At 44.0% G+C, this 18096-nt stretch overlaps 1 protein-coding gene across 5 annotated transcripts in view; it reads right to left on the bottom strand.

The window, feature by feature from the left end:
• The window catches only part of Opcml (opioid binding protein/cell adhesion molecule like), a 1142273-nt gene that overhangs the window by 502325 nt on the left and 621852 nt on the right, over positions 1–18096 (bottom strand). For 2 of the 5 annotated variants that reach the window (XM_036193680.1, XM_036193681.1), the window contains exon 1: positions 12082–13335. In XM_036193680.1, the coding sequence (XP_036049573.1) occupies positions 12082–12248 (167 nt within the window). In that variant the 5' untranslated portion in view covers positions 12249–13335. Of the gene's footprint in view, positions 1–12081; positions 13336–18096 lie in introns of those variants that run through there. The other 3 variants (XM_036193682.1, XM_036193683.1, XM_036193684.1) reach the window with 3 other exon arrangements.

Genomic DNA, 18096 nt, shown 5'->3' with positions numbered 1-18096 from the left:
CATTGTGAGCTCACTACAATTTCAGACGTTAAGCTCTTAACAAATTCAAGGCTATCTCCTCCTTCTCAATAACACAGTGAAGTGGATATATAGTCCTTGTTTTTTTGTTTTTTGTTTTTTTTTTTTCTAATCAGGAAATTGAGGTTTAGAGAAATTGAGTCACTTGTCCAACCACATGCAGCCATTACTGAACTAGCAGAGTTGGCATTCGAATGAGTCTTTCGATTGTAGAGCTGATGTTCTTAACCTCTTGATAGAGGTTATACTTTATCTTACATTTCACTAAGCACCCATTGACTTGCCAATTGTAAAACAGAGCATATAATCAAGAGCATTCTATAAACTGTTCCCAACACACAGGTGCAGAGCCCACAGGCTGCTGAGACAGGCAGGAATGTCACCATGGGGCTTGTTACAGAGGCAGCTGCATTCACATGACCAAGGAAATGTGTACAAAATCTCTCCAGCCCAGTTGCCCTTTGAGAGGCTTCACTTTGGCCTTCCCATTCCCCAATATGGACTTACAGAATGTGCTAGCCTTTATGGAAGAACCCTTTTTAATAGGGAGGCAGCAGGCGTACCTCTCTCTAAGCTGCTCAAAATCTCCTGCCAATGGCTTTAAGAATTGTGAAATTCACAGATACTGCAATTGTAACAAGCAGGAGGAGACAGGACAAGTTAAATACCAGCTATGTAGGGAGAGATCATTATCTCAACTAGGATTCAAATGCCAGAAACTCTGGTTGTAACTTCAATGACTTCCCAATTCAAAATAGGTGAGAATATCTCCATTAGAAAGAGAAGGTTCTTAGGGATGCCGAGATGTCTGTGTGCCTGCTGCATGCGTGCTTCGATGCCTGTGTGAAAGACACGGAACAGAAATGGACAGAAAGGAGAAATATTCAGTTTTAAAAACAATCGGAGCACCCACTGTGAATTAGTATGCAAAGAGAAATAGAAGATAATGATACTTTTAACAAAGGGTATGGGGGAAGCACCTAGAAAGAGGAATACTGATTATTTTGTTTTTATTTTTATCTTGAGACAGGTTCCCATATATTACAGATGGGCCTCAAACTCACTATGTAAACTGATGTTTTTGAACTCTATGTGTCTCTACCTCCCATGTTCTATGATTATGGGCACCTGGTTTATATGGTGCTGGTGATCAAAGCTGAGCTTTGTGCATACCAGACAAACACTCTACTAACTGACCCACATCCCCAGCCCGAGAGAAATATCTTTAGAGACAGCATAACAAGCAACTTTGAGAACTATAACCCCTTGCACTTACAGAGACTGTCTTAATAGCCAGTATCTCAATGGAAGCATAGCCACTATTAGATAACACCTGGTGGGCTCAATTTCCTGTGTATGCAGATAAAGACTCCGTTTTGCCCACCTGGGAAGTTCCAAATAGCCAGAAAGTGAGCAAGAAGGTTCATGTGAGGATGCCATCCCTGAGTGGTGAGTATAGACAAATGGCCTAGAAGCCACATATCTATGGATGAACTGTTGGCCTGAGGGAGGGCAGGACAAATAGGAGCTAATAGGCCTTAGCTCCTCATGAAGTTATCTGCACAAGGAGTGCTTGGGGGAACATGCTAAAGGAGATCTTTGGAAAGTGTCTACGATGGAGAGAGAAGGATCAAGGGAAATGGTCCCTCAGAGAAGAGATTCTGGAAGGACAAAGCTGGATAACAGATCACAGGGAGCTTGAGCAGGATCCAACCTAGATTAGTGGGACATTCTCTAGGACTGATGGCAAGAAAGGGAGTTGCACTGGCTGTGGAGCAGCAGGAGGCTGTGGGGTTCATAAAGGGCTGAAAGCCTGTAACTCTCTGTGGGGTGTCTGTGCCTCTGCCAGCAGCTGCACAAACCGGATACCAGCATATGTGCATCTCTGTGGTCCCAAGAGTCAGGCAGCCGCTGCTTCTCACCTGGCTACTTCCTTTCTTCCTTGGGTTTTTCTCTTTGACTGTTCCACAGCTCCACTCTAGGCCCCTCGCCCAGCCTTCTTCCTTTCTCTTCCTTTACATCTTAGCTGATCCCAACGAAGAAAGTATCCTTTGCTCTCTTCTCCCATGTGCCTTTCCATTATTATAATGTTTTACTTCTCAATTCCTTTTTCTTGTTTTAAATTTTATTCTATTGTCAATTCCCTACACAATTCGGTATGTGTGGGGATAGTTTGGGTGAATGAGAGTGCAGGTACCCACAAAGGCCAAGAGAAAGCATCAAATACCCTGGAGCTGGAGTTACTAGTGGCTATGTGCTGTCCCACATAGGCATTGGGCATTGAATTCCGATCCTTTATGAGAGCTCTTCATCACTGAGCAGAGACTTCACTCTCTCAACTACATTTCCTGTCTTCCCTTCTTTGTTACTGTTTATCAGATCTACCTAACCACCACAGATGCTTCATGACAAATATATATCTGGATCAACAGACCAGCAACAGTTTCTGCTCTGCATCTTGAAGTTAAATCTGCATCAGTAGACACAGTATTCAAACCCCCAAAAGTTTCATATGTATTCAGCAATATCTCTGACAATGTGTTTCCACGTTAGCTTTTCCTCATTGCACCCACTTTCCTTCTACATTGGCACTCACAAAAAAAAAGAAAATTATCATATTCATTTTTTCATCGTTGGCATAATTACTTCTACAAAAACATTACTTTGTACTATTCTTCACCACCAGCATACAGTTTTTTTGATAATTATGAGTTAAAATATATTCTGGGATCTAGCTGGAGAACCTAACAACCCCTTTTGACATTCTTTGTTGCTATAATGTATTGGAAACTTGGTTAATCGAGATGCTATAAATCTTCAGGTCCACTGAAAATGTTTAATATGCAAAACCAATTTTTAAAAAACTTTATTGATCAGTACTTTTATGGGAAGCCAGGTCAAGTCCTTCTGCATCTCTTTAATTTAAGGAAAATGTATCATTTCCAGGGAAGAGGAGGCTAAAATGGGTCACAAATTTTCTCTAGGGTATGAATCAGTGGCAAGGTGAATAGAGGCCCTGTGGCTGTCTTCACAGCCTTAATGGTTTAAACTAAAATGTGAATATAAAAATGGAAAGGAGAATATGGAATGGCATGTACTTTAGGGCTTAAAGAAATTACCTCTCTTGAGTCTATATTTTGAGATCACTCATTTCCTCCCAGGTCTCACTGGTTGGTTCTTACCAAGAAATGACCTGCTTACTTTGTTTTAGTTTGCAATTCTTTTGAGATACTTAATTGTCTGTGGGAGGTCACACTACAGAAAAGAACATGCAGAACAGGTTCTAAGCCAAGGGTTCCCTTTGACAGTATGGTAGACCCACCAATGTCTACCATTCTGCTCAGTTTTGAACCATTTTCAGCTACAGAAGGAACATTGACATCTATGTGAATGTAGATGAGGAATTTAAACATTAGGAATCTGAGAAGACCCTCCAGTTAAGTCAGAAAACAGCTGAAGTCCCCAGCTAACTGCAGGACTCCTGGCCTTCAGCCCAGTAAGTCAAAGAAACAGAGGGAATGTTTCACTTTTCTCTATTTTTGGCACAAGGAAAACCACTCAAGTCTTTAAGCTTGAGCATCTGGGTGGGAAAGGTATACTGTAAATTTGAGAAGCAACAGAATGGTCTTTCAGAAGCAAATCTGGACTTTGTCCCATAAAGAGCAATGTGGCCAGGTCTTGCACTAGCTCAGTGGGTAAGGGCACTTATTGCCAAATCTAGACACTTGAGTTCAACCCCAGGGATTCACAAGGTAAAAGGAAAGAACTGATTCCTGCAAGTGGCCATCTGACTTCCACTCTCATGTCATGGAACATGCATACGTACATATGATATATATGTACCAAAATAAATAATAAAATGACTTCTTAAAAATAAAAACCTTTGACCAGTTAATGGCCTAGGAACTTTAGATTGGGATTGTAATACCCTGAAAACTGTGAAAGGACAGATAATTGATGTGATAATTGACCCAGTAAACCACAGATAACAGGAGAGTCTGTGTGTTTTCAGAGCATATTCCTCTTCTAAGGCCTTGCAGGTTTATTAAAGAGTCTGTAGAAGGTAGTAGCAGAGGCTCAAACTCTTCCTCTGGCTAACCTTCTCTTCCAAGAAAATGAGGCATGGATTCTGGCAGGACAAGTGCTGAGCAGCATGGAGCTCAAGGAGGAGGAGGAGAAGTAGAATGTAGGTAATATGGAGGCAGCAAAGAGGAACCATGGAAGGAAGGCTTAGATATGGAGAGAGATGAGAAGGTAGAGCAGGACAGGGCATCTGGTAAGATAAAAGAAACGCTGAAGAAGACTGAAAAGGTCATGGAAAATTACCACTTTGTAAACTCTATGTCTAGCTTTATATGATCTTACACGTGGGACAATGCTCCTCCAAGAAGCCATGGGTTGCCAAAGAAAAAGCCCAGTGCCAGGTGTGGAATACCTCTTTTTGAATTTTTGGTTGGGATATTTCCAAGGACCCCAAATAATACATGCCATTGCCACTGCTCATGGTTGCACACTACAATGTGATGGCAAGACCCTGTTTCTGAAGACACCATATACTTTGGTCACAGGACATGGAGAAATCAAGTTGGTACTGACCAGGAAATTTTCTCTCTGCTAGCTAGCTTTAATAGTCCTGGAGGGTGTGTGTAGACCATTGAGAGGGGAAATCATCAACATTCTTTCCCTGTTATTAATCCTGGGAACTCCAATAATGATGTGCATGGGTACAGTAGTGATACAGATGCTTTGGGGTTAGTCAATGCTTTTTTATTAAATTTAAGGGCTGTTCCATAAGAAGAAACGCCTGGTACTGTAAATCTGGTCAAGATCCCATGGTGTGGAACTTGCCAGGACCCAGGGGTGAAACTACTATTGTTATTTTGCCAAACATATGTAGTGTCAAACTGCTCTCCACATTCATATTTCTATAAGTGTGTTTCTCCCAATCCTCCTCAGAGGCATTTCTTTCTGTATTGGACAGTATTTAATACAGAATCTCACAACTGATCAAAGTTGAGAATAAGTGTTCCCGAGTTCTCATCCATAAGAGAGGCATTTATGTCACTTCCCCGCAAGGCTCAGGGACCATCAGGAAAGAGAGAGTGGAAGGACTGTGCTAGCCAGTGTGAGAGAGAGCCAGAGTAAATTGTGTCTTCTGGACATGACAGCACTGTTGCACTCATAAAGCCATGATGGCTGTGGTTATTCACAAGACCCACACAAGAGCAATCCAGTAAACAGGAAGAGGGTTAAAAGTCTGCACCCCTGAGGAGCTCTTGATAGTTGATGGCTTCTGGGGAAAGGAGAGTAAGTTTTCCTTAAGGGTGCACCACATGGTCAACCAGTGGATGTCTCCACACCCAAACTGGATGAGTGGGTTATTAACAAAAAGAAAAGAGAACCAAGTGGTGGTGGTGCATACCTTTAATCTCAGCACTCAGGAGGCAGAGGCAGGCAGATCTCTGTGAGTTTGAGGCCAGCCTGGTCTACAGTGTGACCTCCAGAACAGCCAAAGCTACACAGAGAAACTTTGTCTCAAAGAAAGAAAGAGACACACAGAGAGAGAAAGAGAGAGAGAGAGAGAGAGAGAGGGAGGGAGGGAGGGAGGGAGGGAGGGGACATGAAGTTGAGAAGTGGGGGTGGGGCAAAGGCAAATGGGATTAGGAGGAGTTAGGGGTATAGAGTGAGGGTGAATATATTCATTCTATGAAATTCTCAAAGAATTAATAAAATATTATATTTTTAAATGTATATAGGATTAGCAGGTGTGATTGGGGGATAGGACAGGACTACAGATGAATCAAGATACAGAAAACACAGTATCTCCTTTAACATAGACTCTGCTTAAACCTTAATTTCACTACATACATGATCAGCAAAGGCATCTTCCTGAACGGGGAACAAGGAATAAACAAATATAAAGTAACGGTGTGTGTGTGTGTGTGTGTGTGTGTGTGTGTGTGTGTGTTTGTGTGTGTGTGTGTCCCCTTAAACTTTGTATATCTCAAGATTAATACTTTATTGCTAACTTAATAGGTGATGCAGACTATTGCTGATATCTTAAACTAATTCTTTTCTTTCATCTCATGACTGGGAAGTCAGCTTCCTGTTAGTGATAAGTAATTTGAAAAGTCGTTACTGGGAAGGTCAAATAAAACTTACTTGACTCTTCCCTTCAATAATGTCTCACTACCAGATCCCATCAGATTCACAGCGCACTGCATCTCCTTTGCTGCTACCTACATGGTGAACACAGTAAGAAGACCAAGGCCAGAGTCCTTTACTAGTAGCCATAAGAAAGACAAGTACAGACAGAATTAATCTGGACTCTATAGCCAAATTTGCTAAAAGAGGCCAGATACGTAGCTAAGGAGCTCAGATGACAGTTTATGAGTTTTCCAGAATCTTCAGGAAACCAAGAGTCTACATATTTAGTGCTTTCTAATGCCTTCATACATCTCTGGCCTTGGAATACATTTATGTTGTATGTGGGAGAGAGATCCCTTCATAAGGTAGAATTGTCAGACTGTCACATATGTATTCCAGCCCTGCTCTTCCAGGGCAGCCTTGTAACATGACCCAGCCCCTCAGTGCACCCGGTCCTTCTGCAGGGCCGCTGACATCCTTGTTCTGCTTATCTCCTCATGAATTTCTGCAGAGACCTGACAGCCTTCTTCCCAGATATATTCTACAGCAGCTAGAAGAGTCTTCTGAACTCACTGCCTGCTTGTTGTCTTACCCTCAGGGATAGTAAAGACTTCTGCACGGTTTCAGATCACATTGCAACACTGGTGGATACAACTGTCCCCTCTGGCAAGCGATTTGAGTGGAATCCAAAATCCCTCAGGTTCCCAAGATCTCCAAGTGCTGCCCTTGAGTGTCCTACAGCCACGTTCGTTGTTCAGATATGAGCACTTCATTGCTGTAGAGGTAAGAGTACTTGAAAGAGGTAGGGCCTGCTAAGATGGATTAGAGCACTGAACTGTACTTAATCCTTGGTACCAGCCATGTTATCTGTATAGAACAAATACAAATGGAGCTCCCATAGCACGGCCTGCCAATAACCACATAGGAAGACATCCCATATATACAGTGTATGTCTGTTAGAGCAGAGGTCTGCAGCAAGTGTTACTGGGATTCAACTGAGGGCAGTTCTTGACCACATGCAGAAGGCAGGAAGCTGAGCAGAAGTGAAAGGGGACTAATGAGTTTGACAGTTGTGTGTATGGATGTGGGTGGAGGAGAAGGTGGTAGACACGGCAAAAAAGGAATACGCTGAGAATATCATCAATTGTTACCAAGGAGTTCCATTTAGTCTCAGTAGCAACAAGCACATGCAATCACCCTTCCAAATATGTGGGTTCTACATCCATAGATTCAACAGCCATAGATAAAATACACTAAAAATAAATCAAGTGAATCTATACTGAACATGTTCTTGCCATTATTTGCTATGCAACACAAGGTAACAACTATTTACACAGCATTTACATTTTATTAGATTAGTAATTTGGAGATGATTTAAGCATGTGGGACAATGTGCACAAAAAATACACAAGGCTTTAATGTTTACAGAACAACACTGTATACTTTTTCTTACCTGATGTTCTAAACACAGCAGAAATTGTTCACAAACATACTGAATTGAGCATTGTCAGAGAGCCAGTGTGAGATAGTGTAAGAGTCAGCCGGAGGTACACAGGCCCTGTCTGGCTCTGCTTTTTCAAATGCACTGGTATAGCTATGAGACACCTATGTGTCATGGGGAGGATGTTTCAGTGCAGGGGAAGGACCCTGGAAAATAACCTTGCTCACAGATTATAAGGCAAAAAGCCTGTAGAAGAGTGGTTCTCAGTTCTGGATTATTTGAGGAGAAATGATGGAAGAGAATTTTAACTGCTTGCATTCATGGCCACCTCCAAAGATGTCCATTCCCATAGTCTCTGAGATGGACATTTGAATTTTATTTTCTAATTAATCCTGTAGGTGAAACCAGGAACCACACTCATGCTTAGCATGGACTCTACTCATCCTCACCTCTTAAATAGTGTCTCAATTGCCTTTACAATAAGATTCCCAGGATATCACCACCATGAAGAAGGTTCCTTCTGGGACTCTACCTGCTGGAAGGTCTTTTCGTGTCCTCATCATCCCAGATCAAGAGAACTACCTCACTGTCATAACCCCTAATTTTGGCACCTTCAGCATTAGCATTCACAAGTTTCATGCATGCTTTGAAAGACCTGATAGCCTTCCTAATTCATGAGAAAGGGCAAGCTACAGTCAGTGAGTACACAATACAGAAAACACTCAGCTCAACACCAGCACATTGTCCTTGGGAATTCCACTCTCCCAGCTGCTTTGGTGAAATCCCACTACCCAGATTATTCTCTTTCAGTAGTTAAACCTCACATGCTTGTTCCGAGTGGATTACCTCAGAACTCCAAATGAAAATGCAGGATAGTTTAGAAAAGAGCCATTAAGCATAATCCCCAATCATCAAGAAAGGATCAGCAATGGATTACTCTACTATAAAAAAGCAAGCAAGCAAACAATAACAACAACAACAAACCATTTATTGGCTTTCCCCACTACTTGGAACAAATTACCACAAGTACAGTCACTCATCTATTTTGGCATCCCTCAAAATATCCATGTGTACAGGCAAACAAAAACCGACAGAGGAACTAAAGGAAATCAGGAGGTGCCTGTGGCCCGTGAAGAAGGGCTGGCTGCTACTGAGATGGCTTAATGGATGCCAGCTGACCATGCCCAGACCCTGGGCACCCATCTGATTATGGGCATTGATTCAGACAGAGGACTCCTAGATACTTGTCATATCTAATCTAACAGAAAGGCACAGAACATTTTTAACCCAACAGCACATAATTGTAATGAAATGATTCCGGCCAAGAGGGCCCATTTGTAATAATGAATTCAAATCAGATTCATAGAAGCTATAATTCAACCATAGAGAATAGCACCTTCATTTTCCATATCATCTCTTTTCCAAAAAGGCAAAATAACTCAATATTAAAATAATTATTTTTACTTTTCAAGCAGCCCTATGAAGTAGTTACAGGGATGGTAATATCGCCTCACTTATATGAAATGAGTTTTCATCTGTCCTGAAAACTTCAGGGTCTTGCTCTGGCATGACACTTCCGAAGGTCCCTCAGTCACAACCAATTGGATCTCCCACAGGAAGCACCTGTCTTCTGTTACTGGGGAACTTCTCACAGGAGAATCTGAGGGTCTACCTAGGCTTCCAGATTTCTTTACTTTATTTCCTGGTCTCTGCTTCTTGTCTGACTTTGTTCAAGAATTAAGATACACCAGATGACACGTGAACTGGGGCAGTCACCCTGGAGAGGATTTTCTAATGCTGACAGGTGTGGGTATCATTTCATTCATTGAAACATTCTGAACCCTAATTCCCAAGTTATGAATCACCAATGAACTCTTTTTAAGGAGACTTAAAAGTTACTTTACCTAGAGCTATAACACTGTGAAGAGATCTGAGTGGCAAAACTTTTTCCTAGCATGCATAAGGCCATGGGTTTGATTCCTCAGTGTTGCAAAAAATAAAAAAATAAAAAAATTTAAAATGAATTATAAGTTTTAGAAAGTAAAAATTCTACCAAACATCACATGATAGATTTCTCCGAGGCCAAGGCTGTGGGCTCTCACTTACTGGGAACCTGGCCTCTCTGTGAAACAACTGAGTACCACACTTTCCTGATAAGGTAGCACAGTTGCCAGTTCATAGAGCAGACTGGAAGGAAAGGAAAAGGAGAGGGGTTGAGAGCCACGCAAATTTGCACAGGACGGACACTCGTGCTATTTTAAGAAATGCTCAAACAGTAGCAAAGAAATTGAGCTGTTTTAACAGAGAATGTTAAGAATTAATGATGAAGGGAAGAAATGAAGTAACATGAGTAACAAACAAGAAAAGAGTGCTAGGGAGGTACCCCATAAAAATAGAGCAGTGAAAGAGAAGACTATATGTGGTAAAAAGAAAAATAGATACCAAGAGAGCTAGAGAGTAGACACAGACGCTGGGATAGGTTTTTCTATACAGATAAAATGTGCAGAAGCGAGAAGAGAGGCAAACTCAACACTGGGAATGTGCTTACTTCTAAAAATCAGCCACAACAATAGTCAGGTAACCAGCAGCAGTCAGAGTTGAACATGTAAGTTGTTGTTTTCCACAAAGCATGAAAAGCAACTATTCAGCTTTTCCCTTTTTTATTCCTTTTCCCATTACCAAGCCCAGCTGTTAAACATTAGCATTGAAGATCATGAAAACAGGCCAGGAGCTAATAAAAAACAGTAGATGGAAGCCAGCCCTCTGCTGTTAGAATGGTCTCACTGCATCCCAGAAGGCAAAAGCTCAAGTTTCTAAGTTTCTGGTTTAATTTTTAGGGGCAAGAGGAGGACAGCAGATTTTGTAAATTTATTGGTGATGTATCCCTTATTTATGGAACTCTTTGCCTTCAACAAAGCAAGAAAAAGATGTGTGTGGCCATGTTCAAACCCTCTTCCCACTACATTTCCTGGTTCATATACATCTCGGTTATATATTATTGGCACTTTTGAACCACCAGTCCCCTGAAAATGTGTATTCCTACAAATCACAACCCAAAGAACAGACTTGAAAGCTTTCTTGAAACAACAAAATAAGGATAATGCACTTTCAAGTGCTACAAGCTAAGGGATGCTCATAGGGCCAGAAGTACTTGCCACTCAGACTGTCTGTAAGGGACAGCTACATTCTCTTTTCTAGGATTGTGCAGGTCCAGAAGATTGAGCTTTGGGACCTTTCATTATCTGAAAAGAAGGTTCACCTAAGAACCACCCAAGGTAGAAAGCATCCAAATTTAATTCCAGGGTTTACATAAGGAGCAGTAATATCTCAGAGGCTCTTGTTTCCTCCTCTAGAAGAAGCTTGAGTCTGTGCTGGAAGGGCTCCACAAGGAAAAACACAGGCAACAGGAAGAAGGGAACCCCACCCTCAATCTGTCCTTGTAGAAGCCAGGCATTCTGGCTGCAGAATCTGGGTCAGGATGTTTTATTTTCACCATAACCATCAAAGTCACAGGCAGGGCAAATGCATTCACCCTGTGTACACTGTGAGACGTAGTTAAGCTGGGACGTCCCCGAATCTGTCTCCTAGGACCAGAACCGCCTCATTAAAGGGATAAAAGATGATATCTGCTGAGCTGGTGGAAAGTGGTGGCTGCATTTTTATTAAAGTCTCTGCTGCAGCAGGCCCAGTCCCCAAAGGTTCATATTCCAAGCTTCTCCACCCCTCTGCCTGGAGCATGGAAGTGATTCTCTGTAACTCATTAAGCTAAAACAAAAAGCTTCCCTATTGTGCTTCTCACACAGGAATGATGTCGCTGCATAAATGCTACATGTTTCCTCTTCTTGGCCCCAGCACACAAAAATACAAAGGCCTCATAATTTACATCAGGGCCCAAGTGCACAGCACAGGTTTAGTTTGAGTGGCTATGTCTTCAGCAGACTCATAAAAGGTCGTGGCCTGGCACAGGAAAGCTAAAGCCTTTAATTGTGAGATTATGCACGCACCCCACCCCCCCCCCCCCCCCCCCAGACACAACACACTTCTGCCAAAGACAGTTAGCGGGCTATCCTGATGGCAATCCTGTGCCATTACATCCTCCTTGTCTGGAAGATAAAGCCAAGGGTATTTAGATAACCACGCAGTGTTTACGTGCCAGTGCCCACAAGTCTCATCCGGGTGTCCACACAGTTGTGAATCTTGCCATGCCATGGCCCCATAAATACATGGAGTTCCAAGTGTAGACTTCAACATCCCCTGTGAGATTGAAGCCCAAAAGAGGACCAAATGACAAAGCCATCCAAGAAACATGGTATCAACGAGCACACGACGCAAGTGGCCACTTCCTGGGCCTGCAAAAGTCCTCTCACGTGCTCCAATTCCCCTCTTTCAAGCCGTCTTTTCTCTCTTTCTCGCCCCCCTCCCCTTGAAGCTGTGTGAAATGGGTTCAGTCCCCCAGATGAAGGAAGGCTCCCTACCTGAGGGTGGCGCTCTCCCCCTGCCGGACCGTCACGTTGTCCATAGCTTTGGGAAAGGTGGCATCTCCGCTGCGCACCGGCACTCCTGTGGGTACAAGGAACAGCAGCCTGAGAGACACGACCACGAGGCACTTCCAGGGCAGGAACAGGTACCCACAGACCCCCATCCTTGTCAGTCAAACTTCCCAGAACTCCCGTAGCAGCACGGTCCTTGTCCCCTGCCCGCTCAGAACAGCCGGAAGTGTTGTGGAGCGAAAGCAAAGAGAGGGAGAGAGAGCAAGCCAGGAGCTAGGAGCGGGAGAAGGAGAGGCTGAGTCCAGGCTCTCCGGAGCCTAATAATTCTTCCTCGGCTCCAGCCTCAGCTTTCCAGCCTAGCAGAACCAGATGCCCCCTCCTGCATCCAAAAAAAAGGAGCTTTCTTGACGCTCCCTGGGGCGGAGGGAGCCCGCGGGGAGGGAGAGCACCAAAGAAGGAGCAGGGACGAAGGTCACAGATTGTGCGTTCTCTGCCTCTCTCGGTGAAGCTACTTTAAGATTCAGTTGGGCGCGTTCTGCAGAGGTCTGGCATCAAAAGTTTATAACCCAAAGAAGGCAAGTGTCTCTGACAGAAAGGAGATGTCATAAAAAGCTCCTGCTTCAAGGAGAGGAGAAAATGTTTTATTAGATCACACACATGTATGGATAGAGTTAGAAAACAGTTCCAAGTCTCGCATCTGGACACCAAGGCGATAAAAAGTTGCACACGGAGACCCGCAGCCGGCTAGCCGGGATCTTCCGCTCTGAGGCTGTCCTCCCCGAAGCCTGGTGGGCGACTCCCGCCAGCCCGGCTCTCGGCAGCCCGCGAAGCGCCGCGGTACAGGCTCTGGGCGCCCGGAGCTGAGCGGACTGCGGCCCCCGCCTCCTCCGGGGACGCTGCACGGGACGCGGGGACGCGCGGACGCCACGCTCAGCGGCCGCCCCCGGCCTCCGCGCCGCCTTCCTCCAGGGAGCAGCCCCTACAAGCGCGGGCCCTGATCGCCAGGGTTGTCATGGCAGCAGCTGCATCCCTGACCGCCACTTTCTCCGGGTGTCGACTCGGAAAGAGCCGGCTAGCAAGCAGCACGGACTGCGCGCTCATCCCGGCGGGTGCGGGGCGCTGGCGCCCACCTTAACCCCCGCTGCGCCGGGACTGAGGCTCCCACTGAGGCAGGGATCCCTGAGGGAATGTGCCAGGCGCCTCAAGGGGCTCCACTCCCTCCTTGTACTGAAGCACGCTGAGGAAATGCTGAGTCCCTCTCGCTGCCTCCTCTGATATGGGTGGGGAGATAGAGGGGAGGGCTGGGGAAGGAGTTCTGGGGAAGGCAGCAAATTGAAAACTGACACTAGCACCTTCGTTCCATGAGGCCATGCAGAAGTTGTCAGACCCCGCCCTGGAGAACTGAACTGCCTTCTCCACTCCAGGAAGCTGAGCCAATCTAAATGCCCACCACTCTGCATCTCTTCATCAAAGCTGTAGTTCTAAGGCACAGCTTTCCTGGGCCTGTGCAAAAAGCTGGAATAAGCTTCCTCCTCTGAGGGTCTACCTAGAAACACTTTAACTCCCATCACTTCCATGTCTGTCTCCCTGGCTGGCAACTCTGAAATTCTTACAAGGAAACATGCAAAATAGTCCCCATTATCCGTGCATCTTATTGTAGTGAAAAGAAAGAGCTGGGAAAATCACCTGGAGATCCTATAGAGTAGTAGGACTGATCTTCATAAAATCCATCTATGACTTTATGATCGCAGGAGAGGGCACCATAATAGTATCAGGAGGGGACTCCGGGATACAGTGTTCTTAGAGGCCAATCTCGCTGTTGCTCTGGGCTCAGATCCATCTACTTCAGTCTAAACCCAAGAGCGCCAGCTTTCCTTGGGCCTGCCATTATTCTTGCTTCTGCCTGCCTGGGAGAAGCCTTCCCTCGCTGCGTGGCTCTCACGCCTGTATCCTAATTTAATGGTTGCTATGCGCATCTGCTCTACTGTATTTTTTCTCGAAGCCTTTTGTTAAATTAGGCAGGGATCCGAACAATTGGCGAAATGAAATGTAATTCAAAAATAAGCATTAAGCTCTTCGTGTTTATTACTTTAGTTGCTGAAGGATACAAAGGCATCCTACCTGCTCTCATTTCCAAGGGCCTGAGCAAAAATGAATAAATACAGCCCCAGTCTCACTTGTAAAAATGCTTAGCTCATGTACGTTTTTTGGCCTTAAATTTTTAATTAGAACATCTTACCTTGGACAGAGAACTTATCATTAGTTTTTTTATCAGCTTTAGTGAAAACCATATCAGGAGAAGAGCTTTTCCAGACAAGAGCAGGAGGCAAGACTCCTCCATTAGGCCATGGGCTGCAAGATTGAGAGAAGCAATGGTGCAGACAGGGGTCAGGTGATTCTGGGAGCACTACCAGTATTTGGGGATTACCACTGCTCTCCCAGGCCCTACTCTCCCCTATGCCCAAGAAAGCCAAGGAAATGCCCACCAGTTTTAATGACTTTTCTCTTCCAGATAACGAATCCGAGTTTTCTGTACACACATAATCCCACTGGCCCCGGTGATGCTTGCATCCAGGATGAACAGCTGGAAAGGCTCTCTTAGCAGTAGTACCCCAGTAGGGATGACAAAGAGGTCCTGTGCTTAGGACTCCTTCAGTCACAGCTTTTTTCTTGAATGCGGGTGAGGGACACGGTGGAGCCTGGGCAGGAGGCAGCTCTGAGGTCATCCCATCTGCTCAGTGGTGGAGTGCTCAGATCCTCTCAAACACCTACTGATCTGGTGTCTTTATCAGAAAGTGAGAGCAGAGCCATGGTTACACTGACCACAAAAGGAGGCTTGAGACAGGAAGAGTTATTAGAGACTCTGAGAATGGAGAAAAGTACACAAGATTCCAGATGGAAAAGATATCATTGAGACCAGTAAAGAGCAAAAGCAGAGATAAGCTGAAGTAAGGAGAAATGTCCCTAGTAACACACTCTGAGTCTTTCACTTGTGAAGGAACAAGCCAAGAAAGCTACTGTTTACCAGGCTAGCTTTCTCCTAATAGTGGCATCTGAGGAACCAAAGAACAAGAGATGGGATCTATCCTGTCTTGTTACAATGGTTCCAGGTTTAGTCTCGGTAACAGAATATGGGATCTGAATTCACAGACTTGTGAGTCAGAGAAGGAACTGCAAAAGTCTGGTCTATGTGTTACTCTCAGTCTGTCAGTCTACAGCATTGAGGGTGGGGGCAGTGGTTCATTTATTTGTAAGGCATCTCTATGGAGTAGCACAGTGTAGGGCTAAAACGTAAGCTTATATGGGAAGAAGAAACAGAGGGGAGGTTTACACTCAACATGAGTAAATAATTTTTTCTGGGAATATTTTGTGGAAAGCTATGGCCATTGACAATGACAGGATAGGCCCCTTATTACACCTTCTTAGATATAAGAATTTATATGTAAAGACAAATTATCATTATGATTGGAAGACTGGCTTTGAAGTTGTGTTTTCTATTCAAATACTGAGTCCTCATGTCTCTATCTGTGCAACACATACCAAATAATACCTATTTCATCCAAAGAGTCGTGAGCAAGAATGTGTTTAAATGTATCCAGAGCTGTGTGTAATGAGAAGGGAGAAAGTCTTTGGTGTCCTGGCCCTTAAAAGAAGAGTCTATTATTTATAGTCCCCAAGAGACTATAAGGTCACAACATCCCAGTGTCATATGTAAGAATTGGTCTGTAGATAGAGAAAGTAAGAAGAAAGTTTGGCAATAGGCTTTATAATGGTTTCCATGAAAGGGGCTGGGCAAGGCAGGATGGAGAAACTAGCATGCTTACGAGTGGATAACATTTTGGCAGGCTATGTGAGTGATCTCAAGTGATCCTGAGCTTGTTCCTGGCTTAGGGTAAGAAATAGCGCCATGTTCCATGACATGTTCTAGACAAAGAAGGTGGTTCTTTCATCCAGGAATAAGGCAGTACTAAGAGAGCCAGTGTCTCTAGGAATAGCAAGGTTTGATCTAATACATGTGTGAAGGAGCTTTTGATTTACCCTAGATGAAGTTAACGCTTGGCAGGCTGGGAAACATCATTAACATACTTTATGGTTCTGTAGCATGACACTTATTTTCATGTAACAACTGTGACATGGAGAAAGGCGTAAGGGAAATGACATAAAGCTCACTGTTCAAAGGAGAGCTTCAACTCACCTACACAAGTTTTGTTACATATGACAATTGATAGCAGAAACACAAAAGATAGATCCAGATTTCAGGGACTGTAGTCAGAATTAGGCAAGGAGATCACTGGCTACCTGTAGAGAAATGGTTCTGGACAGCTGGGGAAAAGGAATCCTGGCAGAGGAGAGTGAGAGAAAGGAGAAAAAGAGAAGCATAGGGAAAGAAAGGCTGTGAAGAGGCCTGGTAGCTTCCAGATGAGAACTCCAGTGACAGGTGGCAACTTGAACCAGCAGGTGGTATCTTCAGCCTGCAGATTGAATGGTCCAGAGAAGCTGGGAAAGAGCAAGAATCATCAAGGCAAGAAAAGCCTGTCACAGACTAATGATGTTGGTTAAACTGGAGGAAACGAATGGTGAGGTGACATACCCACTGTTTGCCTCCTTAGGTGTAAACTGTGCTTGGTGATAGACAATCATCTGTGTCTTGGGAAAAGCCACCCAGTGGAAGTGTGCCCTTGACTCATTCCACAGAAGAGACAAACAGTCAATGAAAATGTGAGTGAAGACTGCCAGGCAACTTCTGCTCAGAACCTAAATAAGACTTGACTGTTGATACTTACAGGCAATAATGCCCTGCTTCAGCTGCTGATCCTATGTGCATGCATGCCTCTGTGTGTGTGTGTGTGTGTGTGTGTGTGTGTGTGTGTGTGTGTGTATTTATAAGTGGTATTACAGGATGTGCAAACTGCCTCTTGTCCTTGATGAATCACACAGCAGGAGATAACCAAGGAAAATGAAAAACAAACTAATTTTAAAAATGACAAAAACCCTTAATTCTGGAGGAAGTATATAGGTTATAATTCAGCAGGCAGGGTATGTGTCTAGCACATAGGAATCCCTGGGTTTGATCCCAGCCTCCCATGATCAGGGTATGGTGACACATACCTGTGATCCCAGCATGAGGGAAGTGGAAGAAAGAAAATTAGAAATTCAAGTTCATTCTCTGCTACATAGTGAGTTTGAGACCAGCCTGAGCTGCATGAGACCATGCCTCAAATTTTTCCTTTAAAAAACCCTCCAGCACTATTTTCAATTTGCTCACACGTTAAGCCATTTACTAATTCTGTAAATATGATTACATGTCTATTTTATGGTGGACAGTATTTAAGGGTCTGGCGAGGCAGTAGTCCATGAATAGCATAAATATTTTTATGTGCTTTTCTGCAAGGGTGTGAATAAGTATTGAGGTGGGAAAAAGATTATGAAAAAATAAGCAAACAGACATATTTAGATTGGGCAATGTGCTATAAAAAAGTGTTATTGGAGTTGATGGGATGGAAAGGATGATAAGTTAGGTAGTTAGGGAAAGCATCTTTGAGGAGGTAACATCTGAAGTGAGATTTGATTGGCTATTGGATCCAGCCAAGTAGGGCCAAAAATATAGCTGCTGTGAAGGTGAATGGCAGAGGAGCTTAAGGTGAAGGCAGAAGGCACGAAAGCACTGGGTCTCAGACACCGTGGCCATTGTGTAAGGATTTAATTCTAAGTGCAGGAAAATGACTTCATAGACTTTCAGCAGGCAAGTACCAGGATCTGTGAGATAAAATTTTGCAAATCTTTCTGACCGTGATGTGGAGAATGGATTGCAGAAGAACTCAGAGAGTGTTAGACATAGAAGAGCAATCATGGTGGGTGTTGTGGGGTGGGAGGCAAATGGAAAGGAAGGGGCATCTGAATAGCTAAGGTTTGCTCAAAAGTGGGATTTGGGGGTGGAGTAAAGGGAAAGAGTTGAGGGTGATTTTGATAGCTCAGAAGTAGAGCTTTCTGCAATATGGA

The sequence above is a fragment of the Onychomys torridus genome, chromosome 7 (assembly GCF_903995425.1).
Source record: "Onychomys torridus chromosome 7, mOncTor1.1, whole genome shotgun sequence".
NCBI lineage: Eukaryota > Metazoa > Chordata > Mammalia > Rodentia > Cricetidae > Onychomys > Onychomys torridus.
This window is presented reverse-complemented; position numbering and strand designations above follow the sequence as displayed.